The sequence below is a fragment of the Catharus ustulatus genome, chromosome 13 (genome assembly GCF_009819885.2).
Source record: "Catharus ustulatus isolate bCatUst1 chromosome 13, bCatUst1.pri.v2, whole genome shotgun sequence".
NCBI lineage: Eukaryota > Metazoa > Chordata > Aves > Passeriformes > Turdidae > Catharus > Catharus ustulatus.
This window is the reverse complement of record NC_046233.1, coordinates 4,206,648-4,227,852: the sequence shown is the minus strand read 5'-3', so window position 1 is coordinate 4,227,852 and position 21,205 is coordinate 4,206,648. Positions and strand designations below refer to the sequence as shown.

The following is a 21,205-nucleotide window of genomic DNA, read 5'->3' as shown; positions in this document are numbered from 1 at the left end:
CTCCCTTAAAGTCTAACAAACAATTTTGGTCTAACCCAGTTATGTCAATATGAAACAAAGACTTTATCTTGGATCTAATTTAGCAGTTTTGCTCTACAGAGATAAGTCCACATCATGATCAATGGGACCGTACAACTCCTGATGTGGTTTGTAACCTCTCTACACAGGTTTGCAAAATAACACGAAACTCACCAATTAAAAAAAAAAAAAAGCATTTCTTTCATTTACACTGCGATATCTTCGTATTTCTTTCTAGTCAAATTTTCTTTTTGATCTGCCCAATTAAAACAGCTTCTCAACAATACACCAAATCCCCTATTTCTTGTACATTTCCCTTGTCTTTGAACATGAACAAAATCTGAAGAACCCACATATTCCCTCTGGAGTTCAATTCCCTCAATCTAACACTTCACATCTCAACATCTCATGAAACTGCTACTGCCAAAGAGCCCAGCTATGGCATCTTCACACAGACACCACAAACAGCCCAACTGCAGGCATTGACTTGGGCACAGACCAGAAGCTAGTCCAAATTTCTTTTATCTATCAAACCTTCTTTTATATATGAACAAAATTGTATTTTTCACTTGCAGACACTTACTGGAGTAAAAGTAAAAACCAGGATATAACACCATCTTTTTTTTTTTTTCAAGGAAAACACCCTTCTTTCCTTACTTGGTGGACACATGGCAAAACTAGTATTTATCGAAATTCTTCAGAAAGCTTGAAGTGACACTTTATAATTACAGTATAGTTCAGCTCAAAGACGAAGCGAAGAAAAGAAACTTCCCCACAATTCTTTACATAAACCTCCTCCTTTTTTCTCCACATACCAGTTGCGTTTGTATTTCTATTCCAGTTTGTCATAAACACAGCCACCTTGTAACCCTTTTTATCAAGCAATCTATGCACTACCTAAAAGTACACTACACTCCATCAGACAAGCTATAGGTTTACATTATCCAAACATTCCGATTCTGCCTGCTCAGCACAGGTTGTCAATAAATGCAAGCAATTGCAAAACAGCAGTGTGTGTTTTTTTCCTTAAGAGAACACTGATAGGAGCCTGCCAGTTCTGCAAAATAAACCCTTTGCAATCTCTGCAGCTAATCTGTCAACAAATTACTATTAAAGTCATACCTCCTCAAAGTTCAAAAGCATTCTGGATTAGACAAAGATACTGAGTTTTATACTCGTGAGGCAGTACTTGAAGTTATAGTATCAAAGTGGATCTGGCTATTGATGTGGAAAGGTTTGTATTTCTGCCACCATGCAACACAGCACTTGGTGTCTTGCTGCTATACATCAGGATTCAACTTTGTAATCATTCTCTTTGTTCAATTCATAGTCTTGTTTCACTGCTAATAATGTGAAGAACACTTTAATGAATAGTCCTGAGGATAAAAATAAAATGCAATAAATAATATTTATTTTATAAGCTTTAAAAAAAAAAAAAAGAACTGTCTAGAACTGAGGCATCAAACCTTCTATTTGAGTAGATGTCAGAAACCACTGAAGCAACTACAGCTGTGATCATGAACATTAAAAGGCAGTTTGTCCCTATGAGTCTTTATTTATTTCTGCTTGGTAGGCAGGAGTCGCCCCATCATTACATCCCTTCTGCCCAAGCTTCCCTCGCCCAGCCTGACCTTCAGCTTGTGGATCACTCCAACACCCATTCTGCACTCCCAGATGTTTTTCATGATACCTCAGAGCCAACAGGTGTTTGCCACTCTGGGACAAAGCTCCTGAGCCCGACTACCTGACCCATCACATCCCAGCTCCGTGTCTTTAGGAAGCACAATGATTCAGGTAACCTTCACACCTACTCCAGGCTTTATAAACAGGTCACCAAACCCCTGCCCATTCCACCTCATCCTGACAGTCACTGCCATCAGATGCTGACCTCTGGCACCTGTGGAGCCAGCAGCAGTGGGAAGGCGACCTCTCCCACCCCCAGGTGCCAAAATACCGTGAGAAAAATTATCTTTCCCTCATGCTTTGGTTCTGAGTGTGACTTCTGTACACATTTCCACTTTTACCCAGCTCTTCCACAGACATACCGTCCCTGAAGAGTCACTTGTGTTGCTTTGCCTTTCTTACTTTACCAATATAAACATCAGTTGGAGTTACTTGGCTTTATTATAAATAGCAGAACTCATCCCCACATTTGCTACTCCCAGCTTAACAGTAGATTTTATGAGATTGCTAATGCTAAAATAATTGAGCATCACATCACTCTCTGTCTCCTTGCATGGTAGAATCACCCTAAAATGACATGGGAAGCATAAAACTTGTCCTACAAGTCCTCCCTGTACTCACAGCAAGACTGATCACACCATACACTTCTCCTGCAAACATGAACATCTGTGGTGCTCCATATTTTTCCATGGTAAAATATTTACAAGTTTGCAAACCCATTAAAACTTCCTAAAAAAAACCCTGAAGTATTTATGTTTTCCTCTCTCATACTAACAAAGCTATTAGTCCTAATAAATTCATAAATGTCACCAGAAATGTGACCCTAAATTCAGCACAGATGCTTTCACAAGCCATTGGACATGCAGGTTTCACTGTTCTGCCATGCTCAACATGGGAACACAAAACTAACCACAGCAGCAAAGCTCAAACTACCCACCACTGATTTTTTTTTCCCAGACAAAACAAGTGCCAGGTGGCAAAATGAAAAGATTTGAATGAAATGCTCTTAAGAAATAGCTATTTAATTCAGAACTCATTCATTTGTATTGAAGGAGTGTTTTGTCGAACGCATTCTGTTAAGTGACCTGAGAGCATATGTTGTATACGGAGAAACATCTAAACATTATGCTCCATGTTGTATGTGTATCTGTAAATGCTTGCATTAGCTGTCTGAAAACAACGGGGTTTTCTTCTTTTCAGCGTTTAAAAATGTTTTCCCAACATCAAGATTGATATTTTTATGCTAGCTCTGATTACCCTCTTATTGTTATCAGGATTGGGTTTGTTGGTTGTTTTTTTATTTAATAACTGTTTTAAACTTTGCAATCAACTCACTTTATAAAAGATAAACTCCATGGAGAAGTTAGTCATCAAAACCAATTAGCAGCAGAATTCAAACACAGAACATAAAGGTCTTTGAAGAACTTGGAGAAAAGCAAGATCCCCAACCACATTCACTGTACTGGCAGAGGATAAATAAACTCCAAGCTAAAATCAGAGCTATGTGAAAGCAATCCTGAGCCTGGCAGTCCCTGAGCACTCGGGTCTGAGCCGGGCACTTTTTGGGGAGGGTTGGAGGACTGGCAATGAATGGGTGCCACTCCTTAATTGACCAAATGGGCAGCTGAATGACACCAGCCATTACATGAGAGGTGACAACATTATCTGAGATATCCTGAGCTCTTGGAAGGCTACAAACCCTCGGGATGGCTGTGGAGAAGCCCTGGCACAGGGTTAGTCAGTGGTGGAGGAGCAGAAGCCTGAGCCATTCTGGTCCACAGTGTGCACATGTCTGCATGATCCCCCCTCCCTGTCTCTCTCTGCACAAAGCTCCACTGGAAAATTCCATAGTGCTCCTATGGAAAACACAGTGTAATTAACTCATTTTGATACGAAGCCTTTTTTAAGGCGAGACCTTTGTGTTGAGCATATTTTACTCCTCTTCTACTGTCCTATATTAATCAAAGCTGTAACCCCTGTTGTCTTTGCACTACGAATCAGAATGTGCCCCTGGCAAAGAATGAGGGAAAAGTCAACAGGAATTAAGTTTCAGTGCAACTGTTTACTCAACTGTGGCCTGCAGTTATTGAAATTTTATCCATGGTTTTGTGTGACTACTGCAGTAATGAATTCAGCATGGCTGTGATTTTCTCACTGATGGTATTCTCACTTCAAGTAAAAACCTGTAGGACGAAAATGATTGAAACAACCAAAGTCTGTGCATTTAGTATCATCCATTTTTCTGACTTGTTTAATTATGGCAGCTTTCTGTCTTAGGTTGGCAAATGGGACACCCCGCTCCTCCTCAGCCCTTCACTTTGCTTTGTTTTTGAGCACAGGTTTTTTCTTCTCCACAACAACCTGCTAAAAAGATCACTGTACACTTAGGGGAGTCTTAACCAGCTGCCAATCGCTTATTTAAAAGGTTTTAAGAATCCTTATTGCATTAGAGAAAGTGAGGGTTAGGCGTGAGTGTATTCACCATGGTTCTGCTGCAGCCTTTGTTCCCAAACACATTAATGATACATGCCCAGCACTTTGGTGTAAAATTTCCTCAGAGGGCTTCAGAATTTTATCAGGGAAAAGAAAAAGCCAAAACGTATTATGTGGATAATTTACACTAGTGAATTTGGTCACTTCCCAGAAAATACGCTAATTAAAATACCAAGGCGAAACACACAATTTGGTTCTGATTCTTCTGAGTTGAGGAACACTGACATGGATGTATTTATTTATTTATTCTGATGTTTTGCACAGCAGATACCTCTGCAGCCCTCCTCACTAATAGAAAACACTCTGTTGATAGAGGTTGCTAGGTTATATTAAAATTTGTTGCAAAAACAAAACTTAACGTTAGTGCATTTTCCACCCAGTGACATATTTTGGAAACCAGTTATTTGTATACAGCACTTCACCCAATCGCTGCCACCAGACTCAACACATTCAGGCAACAGAAGCAAACCCTGATCTTTGGGTGCTTCCAGGGAATGATTAAAAAGGAGCCCCGGAAGAGAAGTCCAAGGTTTCCCTTTACACCAACAACTGCAATCCCCTACGGGCAAAAACGCACAGAATGTCACAGGCGAGTCCTAAAAGCATCCTCTGCCTGGCAAGTACAAAGGCTTTGGGAGAGGGGGGAGGATTAAACACTTCATGCTTTTCCTGTAGGTAGGAAACTTGTAATGCATCTTACAGTACCTGCTGTTGCTGGAGATGTGCTAAATCTGCAGCCCCAATTTCAACGGAAGGTGTCTCGCCGTTTGATCTCACTTCCCGCAGGCTGCACTCTAGTAAATGGTTGCCACCGCTCGCTCCATTCTGAATGGCTGAACCGTTACTTTTTGTCTCAGTCCCAGATTCTTGCATCATGACTCAAAAACCTGAAATAATTTAGGGGAGGGGAGGGGGAGAAAAAAAAAAAAAAAAGCAGCTGTTAAAACAGTTGCTGTATATAAGGAGACATGCCCTGTTTTAAATCCTTCCAAAACTGTAAACATATGTCATTTTCCTTCATACGATTTATCTTTCATTAATGGTTCATGCTACTAGTTTATGTTTATTTATCCATTGGTACAGCTATAATTTTAGTAAGTTAGTTCTCTTCTAAATATAGTATTATTTGCTCAACATCTTTTTTCCCTTAGAGAAAAAAAAATATTTTTGAACGAACACACAGAATCCATAATTAAATTTCTCTAGTTACATCTGGATGCTTTCCTTTGAAACGGATGAGTCATTCTTGGCAACATATGATGGACAATATCAAAAATGTGATACACACTGCGTAGGGGCATGGAGGTGAAGCAGAGCATTCACTGTTTTGGTTTTCCCTCATACCATGGTAGTGCCAAATTAGCACCTTTTATTACTCTGAGGCAATTTAGGCTTAATCTGGGATGTGCTGAACCATCATCAGTTTTCATTTCAGGAGAACTGCTCACAGAATTAGTAGCGTTGGCCAAGTTTCTGGCTATGGATTTGGTCTAGATTTGCATGCTTTACGGCATTACAGTGAGGAGCCTCCTGTGTTATTTGGCTAAACATCATCTGAGCAGCCACAGTTCCCTCCAGCCAGTCCTCTCTCCTGGCCCTTGGTGTCAGGCTGTCCCTGGGTGCTTCACACTCTGTGATCACCAACAGTGTCAATGGGTCACAAGGCTGCAATGAGGATGAGGACAAGCACCCAGCTCCTTACCCCAGAACCCCAGGGATTTATACACCCTCAGGAACTAAAATCAGCATTTGTGCACAGAACTCCCCACACAACACACACACACCAGTTTTCAGCTGCAAACCACTACCTCAGAGATATTATGATGGCTTGTTTTATAAGCATTTCCACCTGCAAAGCCCCAGCTTCCAGGATTTAAATGCCATTAACCTGTCTGGCTTCCACCAGCCCATCCCTCATCTTCCCCTCACCCAGGAGAGATGGGGCATGGAAAGCCAAGCTGTGTGTCCCAAGCACACTGCCTGCCCCCCACTAACCACATGGACATGTGAGCCAAATGCCTCTGTGCCTGGCAGTTCACCTCAGAAGGAAGATGCTTTCTTTTCAAGGAAGAACCCTTCTGGATTCAGTAAGCACATGGATGGTAGTAGGACAGATTCAAACATTCTGATTACATTTAAATAAATTTCAGCTGGTCTCTGGAAACTTCTTTCAATCTGTTTTGTTAAATCTTCAAATTATGCCAGGGGACAAAAGGGCTTGGAGACTCATTATAAAGCTTCTGTCAGCTCCCCTGTAAAAGCTCCAGAGATCTAAACAAACCTACAGCTTTTCCAACACCACTAGGAAATGCTTTTGGATTTCAACATGATCCTGCTCTGATACACACCAAGTATGGTGTGTTTTTAATTTTCAGCACTGCAAGGAAAGCCCAAAAGCATGATAAGGTCTAAATAAGTGTTTACATCTAACAGGCAAGGCTGGATTACACACCAGGCAGCAACTGCATGGCACAGGTTGCTTTGGAAGAGACAGGAGTCAGAATCTACAGACAGCTCCCAAGATATCACTCAAAGATACACCAGGCAATTTTTGTATGCTGCTAAAAAGAGTATTTACCTCTTTTACCCCATGACAAAATAAAAAGAAAGAATTGATGTCATTGCCTTCTGCTTCCACCCAAATCTGGAGCCAGGTCTCAACTGGAGAAAATGGAGCACTACATTAATTTACCCCAGCAGCAGATGAGGACAAGGATGACCACCAGGAAAGACTGGATTAGAGGGTTAAACCCAGAGACTCATGCCTTGGGCTGTTTTGCAGCATGACTGTAATGGTGGGTGGCACGTCCCCACCTCACAGACCAAAGCTGATGGAGGAAGAGAACACTCAAGAATAGGTGGAAGGTGCCTCCAGCAGCCACTGTGGTGGAAAGAGATGCTAAAATCCACGTGCCAGAACAGTAAAGTACATCTCATTTTCCAGTACTTCTGATGCAACAAATGGGAAGTGAGAACCTGGATAAATAAGCAGTAGGGTCAGAGGAAGCACCAAGAAAAGCTCTGACAGCAGCAAGAAGAATGTGCACCACTGAGGAGCAGATCCATCACTGCCTGATCACGATTTGTTGGCTTGCCCTTCTCAGCAAAATATCTCCAGGACACAGAAAATAATTCACAACCAAACTGGTCAAGAAATTATTTATTGTCTCTAGGACTGCAAAATGGTCCTGGAAAGAAAAAACAGTAGAAATTGCAACAATTTTTCTAACCTATAAGACTAAGAAAAAGATGGATTATTTATTGTATATGGTCAGAAAAAGATCATAGTTCTTAAGAACCTTTTCCATGAAAAATTTCATGTTCTGTTTTACCTTTTGAAGGTAAACCAGCCAGTTACAAGCTCAGCTGCACCCTATGGATCCTACCCAGCAGAACTGCCAGCTACCAAAGGAATGAAGCTGGAAACAGTTTGCCCAGGGACCATGTTGAAAATTTAAAAAATTATTTTAAAAGCAGAAGTGAACATCTTTAAGCAAATTTTTGCTTTAAAAACACCAATTTATAAGCAGTGAACTTCAACATAACTTAAACTAGATGCCTGCACAAAACAAAAGTGCTTTGTTTAAAATACCTCCGATAGAAAACTGGTATTTCAAGGGGAAAAAAGATAAAACTGTTTATTTCTTCACTGAAGTCAAATGTGAGTTGACATGAATAATCACAGTTTGGTTTGATCATTAAGTGTCATGTCATGAAAAATCAACCTGTGAGAGCTTTCTGCAAGAATGATTATTATTTGTCTTTTTGAGCACACCTAAATGAGCTGAGGTGATCGTACACCGAGGATGGCTGAGATAATTGTCTCTTCCCAGCACAGAGGAGATGAACTTACAGCAGCGTATTACTGAAGTTTGTCATTCAAAATTGTGAAAGAAAAATGCAAAGCAAGGTTGACTTTATGCAACATAATTAGGTTCTGTGGGATCTGAACTGAAGCTCCAGGTGAAGTATCACAAACTGTGATTCTGGTCTGAATACAACCAACACAGAGCTGGAGAAGCTGTTATGCATAATGATTTATTACAAGAAGTAGTAATACTCTACAATTGCCTCCATGACAGGCAGGAGACCTGGTTCTGACTTAAGAAATTTAATGGTAGAAGAGCCCACGTCCATCTCACGTATTCTAGAAAGCAGAATGATTCTCTTATCAATTCTGCAGAGGAAAATCCATTTTTAAAACTTAAAATATGTAGGCAATTACCAGTGTATCTTTCTTTTTTCTGTAGATATATAAATTCTTTGATATTTCATGTTATGAGAGATACAAAATGACTCTGAATTATTAAAGGTGACACAAGATGTTTTTCCCCTATGAAAGGACCAAAGGTAGGCTGCAGTACCAACAACAGCTTGTGAAACTTTATCCTGAAATCAAGGGGGACATAATAAAAGAACTGTTCTGAATTAATGTCCATTTGGCTTAAAAATTTCAGAACAGTGATCCATTTCTTCAGATTCCCATTTTAACCTGCACAGAACTTTTTCTAGCTTTGATGCACAAACACAAAGTCAAAGCCCTACAGCTGGGCCCATCTCTTTGGTGAATATATGTTCAAGGTAATGGAGCAGAATTTCAGCGAAGTGAAATTAAAAGAAGGCAGTCTGTCAACAGGAGGACAACAGCTAATCATCTTCCAGATGACTTGGAGAGAAGCAGGGGACAGCCAATTTCTTAAGGACATGGTCAAAATTGAGAAAACGCAGGTCAGATGTGAACTTTGCCTGAATCAAAATAATCTTTCTGATTACTCCAGTGTCGGTGTTTTGAGGTAAAAAAAATAGAACCTAAACGAGTCTTAATTTGAAAAACTTCTTTGCTAATGCATTAAAAACAAGTCCATAAAGTCCATAACACCGCCAAGACCAGATGCTGCCGATACACATCTCAGCTCCACTGGCCTATTAAGATGAGCAAGGTTAAGCATGGAGATTAGTAGGCAGGAGGTGGGCGCTGAAGTGTGCCACTGCTGCAATTCTGCTGCCACTATAGTTTCTGAAGACTAAGCAGCATTGTTTAATGTCAGCATGAGGGAGGATTTACTGACTGAAGCACCTGTCAGAATAAGGACCCACTCCAAGTCTGAAAGACTAAGGGACTGATATTCAGATGTCTTTAGATGCCTCACCATACACAGAGGTATCTGGTGAGGCATTTTTAAGATTTCTCAATAAGCACCAATCTATATCTTTAAGTATATCATCATCTTTATAAAAAGATCCCTGGGGTCTTCTGGTCTTAAAATCCCGGTTTAAATATGCTTCCAGACTCAACGTGGACTACAGATTCACAATGTAGCCTGTGTGTTTCAAAGTTTCTTCGAGGCTGATGATTATATTTCAGATGTTAGTACTTGGAGGTGTTTACAAACACATATATGCACATAAAGATCATTAAGCATTTCTATCCCCTGGGATCAGTGATAGAGCAAAAATGTTGTCATAATACAACCCTTCTTTGCCACATTTGTGAAAGATTTTAAGCTAACAAAAAGTTCAGTCTTTATTCCAGGGCAGTTAATTAAGGTTGACCAAGTCAGGCAGAAGTAAATTAACTTGGCTGATCAATTATTTATATGAAGCAGAATAAATGCCCTTAAAGAACTTGGCCCAGCCATGAAAGGACATGTAAATTAAACACAACACAGATTTATAAAATTTATTTCTACTTGTACAGGCAGAAGAGTCAATGCTGAAATCGGTTTTAAGTGAGTGATCAGATCACACGATCTAGCCCAAAATTCTCCAGCAGGCATTCTATCCATACGTGCACGGTTTATAAATACAAGTTCTACCTATTTGTCACAGGCAGCTCCCCAAAACACGCTCATGAATAATTTTAGGGTATTTATCTGAGTAATTATTAAAACAAAATCAAACAAAACAACCCAAACACAGTTTGGAAGAATTCCAGAAAAACGTAACACCGCGAAAACAGGATTTTACCTCTCGAAAACGAAACGTGCTTCGGAGTGTGACCAGCAAGGGAACACAGAGAGCAGGAGCAAAGCTGCTGGCTCCCCACAGCACAGGGACAGACAAACACCTGCAGCACCAGCCTGGCACTGCCGTGATCCGCAGCGAGGACCCCGACACCTTTCCCAGGAGACCCCTGCCCCACTCACAGGTGGTCTCTTTTAGTCCCGGTATCTCTGGAGCAAATGCCTTGCCAGGGAAAGAACCTCAGGCTCCACATCCCACCACCAGTAGTGCATTTTTCCAGGAACATGTTTTGATGTCCCCCAGCTGATGCCAAAACAGCCATCTCCTCCAGCTGACACCCCGTGCCTAGGCTGGCGGGGCAGCCAGCAGCACCATCCTGCCATCCATGAGCTCAGTAAGAGAAAAAGGATTCACTAGTGGAAATTAAAAGCCTTGTGTAAGGTAAGGCTTGATGTGCCGTGGGGGAAGGCGTACAGATGTTCAGCTGCTCATTTACTAAATTACACCATGTCACAATTAACTGTGAATCAGCCAGCTTCACATGAGCAGCTCAAGGGCTGCCACCATGCTAAGTGCAGAAATAACGCCGGGGAGGGAAGTCCAAACTAGCCAGGTGGACCAGATGACTTCTCTTTGCCTGTGTTTGTGGTTAGCACGACTATTAGAGAGAGCTATCCCAACATATGGCATGATTTAACTAAATCAGATCATGCTGAACTCACCAGCCTTTCTCAACTTACAAACCCCTCCGCTCTCGTCATTGCAGATGGGTGAACACCCGTCATGCTTTTAGAGTTTTCAGTAGCCGTCATTTATCCTGCTGACAGGGTGTATTTTAGGTATAATTATGTACTAACTAACTATAGATCAACTGTCAGTACATTAGGGTACTTTTTGGATAAAACTTCATGCTTACCCCTTTGAAGGCCACTCGCCTACACACTACTGGTGGTTGCTGAATTGTGCAGGAGTAGGAGAAAGGAGAAGGGGATTCAAAGTGCAATTAAGGATCATCTTTAGGAATCAACCAAAATAGTAGCAAACAGAGCAAATCAGGCTTCGCTGTCCTGAAAAGTGATGCTGAGTCACGTCTGACAGCGGGGTTTGGAGGAGGCGAGGCAAACCTGGAGCAAGGCAAGGGAAGGAACATGCACGGGATGTGTGGAAAGAGGAAACAAAGAGACAGCGACGAGGTGAAATCCTTTGATATTTCCTCAGCTTAAAGAGGTAATTCAGTGCATTAAAATGGATCCTTGAAATTTCAAAGGATGAAACTCACACAACAAAGATTGTCGAGAGTGCTATTTTCTAGGATTAGAACAAAAACGTATTGGGATTTGCTATATGATCTTACATCGCCGAGTAAGACTGTACACTTGCTGTTATGCAAGCACCATCTTCCAATAGAGAATTTTCATAATTATAACAGAAAGGCGTAAATTTTCTAATGCATGGCAGTTCAAAAAGTAATCAAGAGAATGAGCCTGAGGGCTATTTTAATGTATGCAAAGCTAGTGACCCACAGTAAATGGGAGGTAGGCTTCAATGAATGCAAAGTAATGCACACATACTAAAGACCTGGTCTGATGAGGGACGGCTAAAATTAACACCCAATTAATTTCCGAATTGACAAACAAATGAAAGCCATAAATCTACTTTCTCATTAATTTTCTTGTGGTATAATTTAAAGCAGTAATATGAGGGCAAAAACTGAGCATTATCCATCATAAATATCAAAAAAGATAGCACTGTAACACCATAAATTATGCATATTACCTGTTGTTAAAAATGATTAATGTATTATCAACTTTATCGTGCACTGTATATGTCTAGACGTATCTAAAATCTGAAATTTCATTTAGTGCTTAGGAAATAAAGGGTCCAGAAGAAATGTGATTGCCCACAGCACATCCTTGACTCTGCCTCCTGACTCTCTCACCTCAGCTGGACTCATCCCAAGCCTTGGGCAGCTGGAGTTTGAGCACACGGCAGAGGTGATGTGCTGCAAGGGAAACAAATCTCACTGCTCCTGGAGCATCCCCGTGGGCCATGGCCCTGGCACCTGGTTTGCACAGGGCTGCTCCCCTTCCCTGCCCTGCTGATGCTGGGGTAGAGCTACTTGGTGATGCAGAGCCATGGGGAGGGGACAGAAGTAAAAACAAGGAGCAGGAAAACGTGAAGTTGTATCTAAATTCAGCTAATTTAGCCTGTGCATTCCAGAAGTGGTGGAGTACAACACCTTGGCCGACAGGAGAAGAACACAGGTTGCCCAACCTCCTCCCTGAGGGTCATGATGGTGACCAGCCTGGCTTGTTACCTATTATGGGTTTATGTCCACTTGCCACCCTCAAATCTCCTGAATGGCAGCTCCTCCCTAGAAGCAGACAGCCACAAATTTTAATTTATTTAACTGTATGCGATGACACCAACTCTTTCTGTTGGGGTGCACAGCTCACAGCCTGGGTTCCTTCTTTACAGCAGCAGTGCATTATCATCAGGGCCACAGCAACCTGAAATCATTTGGAGGCAGCTCAGTGAAAGGCTGACTGGTGCTCTGCAACAGCTGGAATTTAAGACTGCTGTGGTGAGGAGAAGGGATGGGAAACCAGGAGCCTAACCCCACTTGTGCCACACACTGACTTATTGTGAAATCATGGCCAAACAACTTTAGCTGTTAGAGAACCAGTCAGCGCAGCTACCCCCAAGGAAGTCTCTTCTTCTGAGGGTGTTGCTGACCACAATCAGTAAGCAAATCTAAGAATAATTAATTGAAACAGACATTCAAAAGTTTGCCATTTGCTCTATTCAAAAGAGCTGGAGTTGGTCCCTATGAAAAACCTAAAACATACCAAGCTGTGAAGACAACCGGTCTCACTCCCTTCCATGAGGTAACACCCAAAGCATTAGACAGACAATGAACAACTCAACTTTCCCCAAATTATATTTTTGCATCCTCCCTTCATTTTACACATGCACACAGAAGTTACTCCCAGTCTCACCTTGGATAAACAAACCCCTTTGCAAAGCCAGCTCTATCTCAATCTATGCCTCTCAGTTTGACAGCTATTAAATCCATATTCAGCACGAAGCTCATGCCATAGATGCATAAAAGCTCTAGAGCTGGGCCACTTCCAAGTGACTGGCAAATATGATGTAATCATTTACATACCATCATCGACAGAGTGAGGTTCCTTCCTCTCTCTTGAGGAGAGCTGTCTTTCAGCCATGAGCTTGACAGAAATCATCCAGGATCATCATTTATTTGGAAGGAAAGGAATGGGGACTAGCCAAAAAAAACCCCAAGCCAAACCAGAAGCCATAGGTCACTGAAGCACGCGACTCCACATGGACCTGAGCACCGTGGCACCAGAGGAGTGACTCCTCCAGAAGGAAGGTCACAAGTGCAGCGTGGTGGGGTGCAGAGTTCCCTGGGTGCTGCCCCATGGTCGGTGTCCCTGGGGAGGTACCCACCTGCTCATCCCAGCCCAGGCATCACAGCAGCGTGGGGCTCCCTGCCGTTCCGCGCACAACAGGAACAGAAACTGCAGAGCTGCTCTCGCAGCCAGGACTTATTTGTTTGCATGCACACTGCTCTGAGCTTGCATCACAAACTCTTGCAGTCTGCCTCACAGAAAAACAGGTGACTGTTCAACCAAATAAAAGACCAAAGTTGCATTTAGTAAATACAGTCAGTTTGTGCCAGACAGCAGCAGCACTGCTACAACAAGGTAACACGAAACCTCGTACCAAGTGCTGGCTGTAGATGAATTAGACTCCCACCCTCCATGCACATCTCCATTAAAGCATATCTAAACTCTCTAGCAGCCTCCAGAAGTCAAAAACCACCTCAAAGCCAGGTGCAACTCTAACAATTCTGCACAATGCCATTTTCACTTCACCATTTTCACTTCATTCAAGGTAGCAAAGGTTTGATTCATGGCAGTAACACGACTCAATTAATGACCAGCTTGTCCACTTACACACTCCAGGTACCTCCTGCTCCCCTCCAGCCCTGACACTGCAGCCCAAACAAGTAGTATCTTTGGACCACTGATGCAAAATAGAACATACAGGGGATCACATTTTTATGCATATTTTGTTGTCTTCTTTTCCAAAGGGATGAAGAGAACAATTATTTAATTTTATCCTTTCTATGAATGTGTATCCAAGATATCTTAATAAATGAATTCTCATATAAAGGAACAGACAACCCCTTCACATTTTAACAAAGGTATTTACATATACAGAAACAGACAACACCTTCACATAAAAAGAGTTAACATTTCTTTCTCAAGGTCACTCAAAGAGGTTTTACTCCCTTTGTGTGAAAAGCCCTAGCCATTTACTGTTAGTGCTAACAGGTCCTGCCTGGCATTTGAAATTCAAGCCCCACTCAGAAACAATAACAAACAATAATTTTGAAAAACAAAGATGGTGCAAGCAAGTTTTTCTTGCTCGTTTTCAAAACAACCCAAAAGCAACAACTACCAGGATGGCTCTCTAATTAGGACTCCCAGAAACCAAAGAACAAACAGGCAGCAGAGAGAAATTAGCAGATGTAAACGCAGTTTTCCAGTTATAAAAAGAAAAAAAGCAGCTCTGTCATCTCACTCACAGGAGGAGGAGCAACAAAGCACGTTTTAAATTTGGCATTTTCTCTCCATTCAAACAGCTCTCTTTCTAAAACAGATTTTCCTCAGATCTCCTCAGAAGTAAAACTGAAAGCTCTGCCTTTTCCAACTCCATCGAGGGCACAGGCATCAATTAAAATCCAACATGAGAAAAGAGGGAACCCAAGAAGCCCCCGACCAAACGCTGACACAGAACACGAGGTTGTACTTTGGGGTGATTACCTGGTTCATATCCCTATACCTTTATCCTAGACCTTCTACCTCCTTGTTTGCTCCATGCAGGATTTTCTAGCCATCAGCCGCCTACCGCTGTGCTAGTCGTCTTGCAGGAGTGCTCTCTCCCTTCTGAAAAAAGCAAACAACTGGATAGATATCATTACACTAAGGAAATCTCTTGGAAAAACCAAACAACTTGCTAATCTTTCTAGCCCCTTCACCCAAGTTAAAGATAAGCAAAGCAAACCAAAGTGAGTTTCAGCCACATTCCAGGGACAAGCTCCCCTTTTTCTCCTTTATCAAAATCCCAGCATTTAAAGGTTTTTTTCCAGACCTTGCAGGATAAACTGCTGCTCACACCCGCAAACAAAGCAATATTTGTTTAATAACTGATTGCTGCCATGGGTACAGTAAACAAGGGGCCCAGCATTTGTGTTTATGAACAAACACATCATCTTGCAAGAGCAATTTAACATTAACCAGGTGGAATAATCAACAGATTTCATAGGTGACACTCGGGGCAGGACTAATGTAAACAGAGCAGGGAGGAGAAAGGGGCCACTCTTAGGGAATCAAGGTTGAGGCAAATGCATTACAGAGTAAACAGCTGGGAAGAACTCAAGACAAACAAATAGTCATTCTTCTGACATTTCGAGAAGCAGAAAGGTTGTACGTTACATGCATCAGCTGCTGACCACCATGAAATCAAACCAGTTGGGGACCAGGCCTTCTTGTTTACATAGTGCCATGTTTGCTTATAAACAACAATTTGCTGTTACCAACCTCGCATTACTCATTGCATAAACGAGCAGATCAAGTGAAATCCTGTTAACTCTTCTGTGGATTGAAGGTTTTTTCCTCCCCTTCAACAACAACAAACAAAAAAGCCTTTGCAGTCTTGCTGTGCAACCTCAAGACAACAGGCAGCAGGGGAAAATTCAGAGCTGTGCATCTGTTCCGATAAAGGGGAAAGAAAGGAGTTGAAAACACTTGAAAGTGTTTCACAAAACAAGATTTACCGGCCAAACCACTGATGTGAAAGATACATTTGCATTTAAAAAAAAAAAAAAAATTCAAAACCCAGAAAAACAACAACTGCAAAAGGTGGGGTGAAAAATTTTCATTTCACTCCTAGAACAAACAAGCAAATCAACAGCTTTCGACACAGCCCAACCTGCCCAGCACGACCATGGACACGTGTAATTTACACACACACCCATGGCCATGCCAGGGCCCTGCAGCAGCAATGAAGCCATGGTTCAGCCTCTTTCTCCTCCTTCCTCTCTCCCACCCTCAGCTCTCTTGCCTCTGCCTCCCATCACCATTCTCTGATCGCTGTAGATCCTCTTTGTTAACCCAGAAGCCCCTTGGATGTCTTCTTGCAACCAAACCTCTGGTCCCCAACTGCTCCCCACCCAACATCCTTCTCTTGGCCCCAAGGCTTTGTGACTTTAGTCCTCAAGGTGCTCAGGACACCCAAATCCCCTGGGTCTGCCACCTTCCAGAAAGCCTTTCCTTCCCCATCTCTCATCTCTGTAACACTCATGAATCTCCTATCACCGTGCTCCTCCAGGGAGCTTTCTCTAAGTTGTCTATCCTGAACGTGGATTTTGGGAAAGACGTGAAGTACAGGGAGAGAAGATGGATGGTTCTAGCGGTAGAGATTAATCCAGGGCTGCAGGTTACATTCCTGCCATGTCACAATCCCTGCACAGGACCTCCTTGGGTCTCTTCATCCCTCTCCTATGTAAAAAAAGCCCTCTAAGATGTTGTACCAGTCAGGTGGGGTTAGATGTAGCTGTGGGCTATACCAGGGATCCTTCTTCCTCGCAGCTGCAGCACTGTCCCTCCCTGGTTCACTCCTACCTTCTGATGAGCACCAGCATCACGGCCAAGCACTGAGGAAAATCATCTCAGTCTCAAATCTATGAAGCATCCAAGGTCACAGCTGGCCCTGGCACTAATCTCCCCTCCCTTGCCATTTCATGTGCAAACAGCATGATGGCCAGAAGCCTCCCCCCTCATCATTTTTTTACAAGTTTTAGAATATTTGTTACTTTTTTTCACAGCACAATCCTGGACATCCACAGCTGGCCAAGAACCTTCGTTTTCTTTTTCAGAAAATATTTAGCCTTTTGTTGTACTAAAAAAAAAAAAAAAAAAGAAAAGAAAAAGAAGAAGAAAAAAGGTTCAAAACCACAAAATCAGTACAACCTACTAATAAGACAGGTATTTAAATAAAACCCAAATGCAGTATTGTTCAGGCAACTGCCTATTTTTTAATACATCAGGTTGACAGCATAATAGCAGGCAGGATGAAAGGTGCGACTCGAGGACGGGGTTGGCGTCCGCACACCAGGAAAACAGAAGTGCTGCCCCATTTCCTGTGCTGCAGCAGAGTATTTCTGATGTCTGGGGCTGCCAGGGACTTAACTCAGAATTAATGATTACACACAATACCCTCCTTTCTCCCCTCCCTGCAGGACAGCGAGGGCCAGCCTCACCGAATGACTGTGGGCAGGCAGGCACGGGTCACGGGGGATTTAGATATTTCACAGCAGCTTCAAAAATTTAGACACTGCAACCTGAAGGCTTCTGAAAACATCAAGCTTCACATAAAAGTCCTGATATTTCCCTACTTGAGACAACTGCTCTCACCTCAGCCTCGCTGCCTGTTCCACGCTCCTTTTCCAGCACGTAAAATCACAGTTTATTCAGTACAAAGTAACTACACTATGATAAAAACTATAAGCATATCATTCAAATGCTTTATTGGTCAAATAGATGGATGCTTTTATTAGTCCAACCTTTTTTGTAATGGAGTGCCACTGATGACCCGGTGTTAGCCTCATTCCCTGCTATTAATCACACTTCTAAGAGCTCATTTTGCTTTAAAATCTTAAGAAATTGCTATAATTTAAAGACATGGTGTCTACATAATGGGAAATGCTTCACAGATTGTATCATTCCATATAACACAGAATTTTTATGGCAATGCTGACCACGATACCAAGGTATTACAAAACTTGAATATAATATTTTCTGTAAAGAAAATCTAAATGTAAACTTCCTTTTGCATTTGTGGTTTGCCACATCCATAATGTTTTAATCACAGCCTTTTGGGAGTTGCAGTTTTCAACTGCATGTGGCTTACACAGATTAACACTATAAAAACACTCCCTGAACAAATATAAACAGAACAAAACAAAATTAAATGAAAATTAAATAAAATGCAAGGATGGACCATGAGAGAAAGACTGTTCAAACTACACTTTTACAATTTTCACACAAGGCATTTATCCTTTTGTCAACTGTATTATCGCCTTCCTTTTTTGCACAGGGAAAACAGATGATGTTTACTGTGAAAAACTTTTACGACAAAGTGGAAGCATCTTATGAATTTACCTACACAGAGAATTAAATTAATATAATGATGGTCCTAACCCATATTATTAAAATGTACTTTGTAAAATGTTTTGACAATGTTGACTGCTGCAGGAGGGAAAACACATTTAAGACAATTTCAGCCAAATGCAGAAGCAGAAGCCTTTCATTTTTCAAATGCAAAGTAAAAAGCATCTTTAAACATCTTCTCATGAAAGAAAATGCAGTGCAATTATGTTATATGGCACACACAAAAGCATGTTCTTTTCCTCAGTTCTCTAACAAGATATTAGTACATCCTGGCCTTAGGAATATTATGTGTAAATCACATCATATTCATAGTGTCTGAATTAATTATAATAGGAGCTGGAGAGAAATGTTAACTTTCCAGGTTGTTGCTAAGGATTAGCCCTTGTTTACAATTCTGTATTTATAGAACAAGAAAAATTTGTCAAATGAAGGGCAGAGAGGAAAGCAAGAACACAAATTTAGCTTTGATTTCAAAACAAATCAGATCTTGCAACCATTCCCTGAGAAGAAAACCACAGTTTTTAATGTGAAGATGCAAATGAGTCTCAGAATATAAAAATGTTTTATAATTCTGTGCATTCAACACTACTAGATGTTATTTAAAGAATTTATGTTAACATTTCTCATCCTCGCACAGCAAGTCCAAGATGCTGCAAACAGCATCTATTTAAAATGGATTGTGTTGCTGTGGGGCACGGGGCAGCTCAGGAGGCTGATGCAGAAGGGAGCAGGGCATTTGGCCCCCTGGCACCAGCCTGGGATTCATGGACTGCTCCAAAGGGGTTGAAAAGGCAGTGGCAGAAGCAACAAGCCCCTTGCCTTGAAGAAGCAGAACACTGGCTACATGGAGATGTGCAGCTCCATCTCAAGGGAAAGTCACGACTTTCAACACTGCAAAAGACATGATGGTTTCCCCAAATGCAGTGAATCTGTGAGAAAGGCACTGAGGAACCCAAGAGAGGTCCTTCGTGCCAAACATGGTACTTCTGGGGAGCCCTGTGAGGCTGGATGGCTGAAGGCTCAAAGTCTCCACGGGATGGGGTCCCAATGAGCAGAGAGCCAAAGCTCTGCAGGGACTTGCAGGTCTCGGGCACCTTGGCAGAACTGGCCAGGGAAGTTTGCACTGCTCGCTATTCTGAGGATAAAGAAAGCACTTCGGCCTCCAGCACTTTCATGTCTTTGCACAAACAAAGGCACACCCACTACAATTAAATTGCAAAACTCTTTTCATTAGGACTCCTTGTTTTCACACACTTCAAGCCTTCCAAGACCTGCAGTCCCTCTTATGCTCCCATCACTGTGTGCTTGTGTGTGGGTAACTAAGCAAGGGCTCTTTAGTGGCTTCACTTTATGGAGAAACAAATGAAAAAATGTTTTTTTCCCTTAAAAAAAATAACCATAACCACCAACTTCTGAGCAGGGTGACTTTCAAAAACGCTGACCATCCACAATGGAGAACATCTAACCCCCCACAAGAATCAGGCCCATAACACAATATAAAAAAATGCACTTAGCTAAGCTTTTGTGGACACACAGATGGACTCTTTGCCTTCTTGCCCTGTCCAAGGGCTGTGGCTCTCAGATTACGGCAACGACAGCACAACACATCAAGGAAACCAAATGTGTCTGTGCACACTGGTGTGTAAGCTAACACACAAACACATATACACACATGTGCTATCCAAGCATCCAGCGCACCAGTTCACATCAGCCAGAACCGAATGAGCAGGACAGAAGAAGTGCCTTCATCCCCATTTTTTCTTGATTTTTTTTTTTTACCAGGAATAGCTCCAGTCTTGGTCCAGAGAAAGGATTCCACCTCATCACATTTCTATGCAGGAGATGTGTACATGCAGCATGTTCCTCAACAGCCACACACATGGATCTCAAGCACCCAAAAATATAGCTGGTCCTCTCCACACTGGCCCAATACAGAAGTGGGAAAAGAAACATAATTTTTTTTCCACCTCAAAATTTCATCCTGTGCCTGAGAAAACTCCCTAAAAAAGCTCTGTCGAAACCAATTTCTTTCTAACTCCCCCAAAAAAGCACACATGCACACTTTTGAGTCAGAATGAAGGAAACAGTGTTCTTAATCCCTCTTCTGCATTCGCTCATGGCTAAGGAGCAATGCCTACCTCTAATCACCATCAGCAACGGCTGGGGCAGAGAGAGGCAACAGCAGACAGGATTTGCAGGACACAAGTGAGCCTCTCCAGCTTTCCTTGGGTCAATGACAGTGAAAAACTGTGAGCACTCCTGTGGTTGCCCATACCTTTTCCATGCATGATGCCAGTGGAACAGAAAGCCTCCCAACAGACAGCACTGTGGCCCCATGACCTCTCCAGAACCAGCTGTTCAGCCCTGGGCTGGGAGGGTCCTTGGCTGCCAAGCTCGGCAGAGGTTGCTCCAGGAAATGGCCTTTCTGGTGCTGAACCCCCGGCAGCATGTGGAGGCCGTTTACAACCAGAAATGAGTGTTTAATGTTCAAAATCTGCACTGAAGACAGCACTTGAACATCTCCAGCCGCATGCAGGTGCATGGTCCCACAGATGTGCTGGCTCCTGAACACGGTAGAGCTAAGGCATGTGGCTTCCTGCTCCAAGGGCTTGTGAAAGAGAAGGATACACTCTATTTACAGCCTATTCCAGACAAGACTATTCAATGTCAGGATGTGCCATAAGAGGGTAATTTGCACCCTAAACTGGATTGTAAGATACCGCAGTCACAGACAGTATGATCTCTTCCTTTGGATTAGAATTGTTTGCACAAGTCAAAGCAGAACA

General features: G+C 42.2%; 1 protein-coding gene across 8 annotated transcripts in view; it reads right to left on the bottom strand.

Annotated features, from left to right (window-relative positions):
• The window catches only part of FOXP1 (forkhead box P1), a 379,323-nt gene that overhangs the window by 158,801 nt on the left and 199,317 nt on the right, over positions 1 to 21,205 (bottom strand). For 7 of the 8 annotated variants that reach the window (XM_033071478.1, XM_033071484.1, XM_033071483.1 and 4 more), the window contains one exon: positions 4,900 to 5,081. In XM_033071478.1, the coding sequence (XP_032927369.1) occupies positions 4,900 to 5,070 (171 nt within the window). In that variant the 5' untranslated portion in view covers positions 5,071 to 5,081. Of the gene's footprint in view, positions 1 to 4,899; positions 5,082 to 15,788; positions 15,807 to 21,205 lie in introns of those variants that run through there. The other variant, XM_033071482.1, reaches the window with a different exon arrangement.